Source organism: Egretta garzetta, unplaced genomic scaffold, assembly GCF_000687185.1.
Source record: "Egretta garzetta isolate BGI_Z169 unplaced genomic scaffold, ASM68718v1 scaffold621, whole genome shotgun sequence".
Classification (NCBI taxonomy): domain Eukaryota; kingdom Metazoa; phylum Chordata; class Aves; order Pelecaniformes; family Ardeidae; genus Egretta; species Egretta garzetta.
In genome coordinates this window covers 30044-34946 of record NW_009258687.1, presented here as the reverse complement: position 1 = coordinate 34946, position 4903 = coordinate 30044, and the positions used below count along the sequence as shown (strand labels likewise).

The 4903-nt window shown below is 64.1% G+C and overlaps 1 protein-coding gene across 1 annotated transcript in view; it reads right to left on the bottom strand.

Moving 5' to 3' along the window:
• The window catches only part of LOC104135333 (protein unc-13 homolog A), a 36374-nt gene that overhangs the window by 5640 nt on the left and 25831 nt on the right, over nt 1-4903 (bottom strand). The window contains exons 39-45 of the mRNA XM_035888701.1: nt 3905-3961; nt 3635-3715; nt 3362-3509; nt 2203-2259; nt 684-776; nt 447-606; nt 7-179 (exon numbers count right to left, since the gene is read on the bottom strand). Of these exons, the coding sequence (XP_035744594.1) occupies nt 7-179; nt 447-606; nt 684-776; nt 2203-2259; nt 3362-3509; nt 3635-3715; nt 3905-3961 (769 nt within the window). The remainder of the gene's footprint in view (nt 1-6; nt 180-446; nt 607-683; nt 777-2202; nt 2260-3361; nt 3510-3634; nt 3716-3904; nt 3962-4903) is intronic.

Below are 4903 nucleotides of genomic sequence, written 5' to 3'. Positions count from 1 at the left end.
TGTCACCCGTGGGGGTGCGGCGGCCGGGGGGCAGCCAGCAGGCACAGCCAGGTCGCTGCAGGATGTCGCGGAGCTGCAGAACGGCGATGCCCACCGTCCGGTCCTCCCGGGCAAAGCAGTAATCCTTCACACATACCTGCAGCTCGTAGCACTCGGGGCCCGTCTCTGTCCCCAGCGTGCTGCGGGGGGGCAAGGGACAGGCAGTGTTGGCATAGGAGGTCACGCTCCCAGGCCCCCCCCATATGGATGCTGCCTCCCCATCACCCCTAAAAATGCCATTTCTTTTTTTTTTCTTTGCCCCAATCCCTGCTTTTACCCACAAGAAATCATCTAAAACATCCCCTGGGGGATGAGCGTTTGCTCCTCCCAGGAGGAGGGGGTCCCCACGTCACGGGGACATGGCCCACAGCCCGGCCCCGCATCCCCAGCCCCATGGTGCCACTCACAACTGGAAACTCTCGTTGTACTTGGGGGCCCAGCTGTTGTTCTTAGATTTGGTAGCAAATTTCCTCTTCTTGTCACTGAGGTGAGGCCCAATGATGTTGACCTCGATGAAGGGCCGGAAGATGCCTGACGTCTGCCACTTGAGGTCATTGGCAGCCACCACTGCAAGGAGGGGGCATGTGAGGCTCGTGGGACGCTGCCACCTCCCAGACCCGGGCACCCCAGCCAGCAGAACCCACCTTTGACAGTGACTTTATGTTCACCAGTGCCAGGGTGAGTGAAGAGCTCCACATGGATGGACACCTCCCCAACAGGGTCATCCACTCCAGAGCCTGCATGGTGAAGGGAGCAGACATGAGCGCCTGTTCCCCTGTGTCTTTGACATCCTCTGCTCACCACCAATGCCACTGGAGGAGGCAGGTCACCTGCCATGGGGCGGGAGGGGGTGGGCAGTAGGATTTGGCCCAACGTGGCCTCTGCCAAAGAGTTCTGGGGAGAGCAGCATGGGTGCAGCAACTGTTGAGGGCGGCTGGGGCTGGAACCAGGCTGGGCCAGGGCATGGCAGGACATTCCCAGTGCCAGGCTGGCACCCAGCAAGCCCCCCTTGCCCAGGCAGGAGCTGAGGTGCCTGGGTGGGATGGGGCAGGGGACAGTGGCCCTGCCCCCCCTGCTGTTGGCATGGGGGGGTTGGTGCTCCGTGCATGGCTATCAGCATGGGCACAGCACTGGGGAGGAGGGACCTGACCTGGCCCTTGTGCCACAGGGCAGCCACGGCACGGCCAGGGGCTTGGGGCTGCCCTGCCCCTTCTTGTATCCCCTTCATCTCAGGGACCACATCAAGCCCTGGGGTCCCCAAGCCTGGGGAACTTAGGTGACCTGCAACCAGTAGCCCAGCCCACCCCCTTTCCCCCAGGAGCCGTGCATGCACCCATGGGTGAAGGAGGGGGTGCAAGGCAAAGGGACAGGCTCCATGGGTCAGATGGAGCCAAGGAGATCAAACCGAGCTCAGCAGAAAGCTTCCAGAGTGAAAATACCAGTGCGAAGGAGGACACGTCCCCGTGTGTCACTGCATGGCCCCAGCACGAGGGTGCCAGGCTGGCAGGGAGGCTGGTGATGGCCCACGCTCCTCTCCATCCACCTTCATCCTCTGCCCGACCCCCGGCACCGTGTCCCCCAGGCACCCGCCACCCAGGCAGTGCCGCATGCTGAGCCGAAATGGAGGCAATGGCGGGCGAGGAGGGGGTGTCGGGGTACAGGAGGCCAAGCATGGGGTGTGGTCCCGGCCCCTCTGGCAGGGTGCGATGGAGGCCAAGCGGGGCCCATGGAGCTGGGCTCATTCCTCACGCCCCAGGGCAGGCGGACAGAGCTCACCGGAGCAAGGCTAGTAATGGTCCTCCTGGCAGCAGGGTGGGCGGGAGGAGGTGCCCATCCCCAGGCAGCAGCACTGGGGACAATGTGGGGTGCCCAGAGCTTGCAAGCAAAGGTGGCCACCCCTATCCCCATGGGGCACAGACCCCCTCCCTGGTCTGGGTGGTGGCCAGTACAGCTGAGCACAGTTTCTCCCAGTTCATCCCAAAGCAGCCCTGGGAGTGCGAGTCTGCGTGCAGAGGGCTCCAGCTCTGCTCACACTCGGGGGTCCCCAAGGCCAGCAGTGCTGGGATAGGGCTCCTGGCCACCCCAGCCCGCAGTGCCGGGACTGTTACTAGCCCAGGCCGGCGGCAGCAGGCAGGTGCAGGGGCGGGCGAGCAGCGCACGTACCCTTCTCAGGATAAATTTCTTCACTAAGTGTAAACCTAATACCTTTCCCACCATGAACTAGTGGGAAGGAGGAAGAGAGAGACAGAGACACAGCACGGAGTAGATGAAGAGAGGAGGAAGGAGACGATGTGCGTGGGGGATAGGAACAGTGAAAGAGGGGGGACAAAACAGAGAGAGAGAAAGAGAGATCAGATCTCGCAGACAGATGGACGGCCGAGCATCCGGACAACACTGCAGCGACACAGGAGTGCCGGGCACCGCCCGGCTCTGAGCCCAGGGCGCCCTGGGGCCAGGTTGCACCCAGGGGCGCTGGCACCCACCGGCCCCAACCCCACGCCCCCAGCATGGCTGGCACAGGAGGCACGGACAGGACAGACGTGCCTTGCAGGAGACGCACAGACAGCAAATGCATGTCCCACTCCCGAGGACGCAGACAAGCCTGGCTGGGGGTCTATGCGATGGCCCACGACCACCACCGGGCATCTCTGCCCCCTCCTCCAGCAGCCAAGGGATAAAATAAAGGGCAGCACTTAGAGCCAAGGGGTAGCCCTGCACCGGAGGCTGCCAGCACCCTGCCGCACGGCTCTGGAATGGGGGCAGCACCTGAGAGGCACCCGGCACCCGGGACAGGTCCCAAATCATGGGGTATGTGGGGCTCCCAGCACACCCAGGCCAGGCCCTGGCACAGCACCCGGACCCAGCCGATGCTGAGAGAGGTCAGAGCCCTGGCCAGGCTGGCACCGCTTGGCTGCAGTAGCTCCAAGGCAGCACTGGACCGGAGGCGCCTGTGCTGGGTGCCAGGGACCATCCAGAGAGGACAAACACTGTGACACATGGCCAGAGGGTGACTTTCGCCCCCCCCCACAGGCCCAATTTCTGCCAGCCCAGCCATGCCCTGGCACTGGGGACACGCTCTTCTTGCTGGTGGGGGAATTGGGGGTGCTAGGCTGCCTCTGGGCACTCATGGCCCCTCTTCACCTGCAAACCATGGGAGGAAAAAGCTCTTCCCTCCTCACCCATCCCTCCCACGCCTCCATGAGCCTGGCTGGGACCCCCGACCCCACCGGGACAGAGGCAGGGTGCCCCCTGGCCATGGGGCAGCAGAGCCCATGCATGGGGATAAGGGGCGCGGATGGGGGGCCAGGGCAGTGCATCCTACCCTGCGAAGACTGGGTCTGCACAAAGGTTTTGATGAGGAGGTCGGTGGCCTGGGTGTAGAGAGACAGGGCGTAGCGCAGCGACTGCAGGTCGGGGCTCTTCTCCAGGAATGTCTTCTTCAGCCCCACGCCACCAGCATGGAAGTATTGCTGGAGGGGGGCAAAGGCCGTGGGGTCTTCAGCGGCTCTGCTGGAGCCCCCCCACTACCCCTTGGGTCCGTGCCCCAGGGCCAGAGCCCTCAGGGGCACCCCTTTGTACCCCAGAGTGCCCTTACCTTGATGGTGTCCAGTGCCAGCTCCACCACTGCACATTGCTTTGGGGTCAGACTCTTGGCCTCCTCCCGCACCATGTGGTCCTGCAGGGCACAAATCCTGCTCTTAGAATGGAACCAGGACCCTGCGCCCCTTACCCCAGCCGTGCCAGCAAATGATCACTGGTGCAGTCCTTGCAACAGTGCTAGTGCCAGCCTGAAAAGTGCCACCCGTCCCAGCAGAGAGGAGCTCAGGCCCCCCCAGCCCCTCCAGCCCAGCCTCCCAGCCCTCACCTTCAGCTTGGAGAGCTGCCCCAGCTCCTTCGCTGCGTTGAAAATCATCTGCGTGCCCTGCAGAGAGCAAAGAGACAGTAACGGCCCCGGTGAGCGGCCGGGCTGGGGGTGCCATGGCCCAGTCTGGGCACGCGGTGCCAGGAGCTTGCTGCAGCTCTGGGGGCTCCCCTGGCCCACCAGGCTCCAGGGGACGCGAGGGGGGCTCCTCAGAGAGCCCCAGGGGCCACCAGCCATGCCAGGCATGGTGATATGGGCGCAGGGAGCTGGTACAGCCCCCACCCCAGCCCCTGAGGTCTCAGGTATGTGGCTGGGGGCTTGGGGACTCCAGGGTAGGACATGGCCCTGGCATCAGGGACCTCACACCCTGCTCAGCACGAGCAGCTTCGCCCAAGGGTCCCATCCTGCCCCTTGTGGTGCTCAAGTGCCTTCTTCTGCATCCAACAGCGCCCAGCACGGCACATCACTGGCACCACATGGGCAATCGTACGACATCGGGGCGGGGGGAGCAGAAAGCAGGGGGACATTGGGCACGGGGGGGATGCGACGCAGTCCCACTGTACCCCATGGCACTGGCAGCCAAGCCAAACGTCCCCCTGCCACCGGACCACTGCCCATGCCCAGCCCCTTTGCACCCCAGGGAACACTGTGGGTGGGAGCCCCTGGCCACCTTCGCCGGCCCTGTGCCATGCCACCCACACGGGCAGGGGCTATGAAGCCATTCCATGGGGCCCACTGGCACGGTCCCAGGCACGCAGCCCCACGGCACAAGCAGATCCCGCTCACCTCCCTGGTCTGGCACCCGCTCACCGGGCTGAGCGCAAGCTCAAGCCTTCCAGTGTGCAACATGCAACTGGGTAAACTGGGGCCCAGTGGGCAGAGCCAGTGATTCCCACCACCTTCCCCCTCCCAGCATCAGTAGCTCCAGTCCTTCCCAGCAATGAGAAACCCCAGCATCTATCCCACTAAGCGCTACCTTCTGCAGGGGTCTGGCCCCCCACA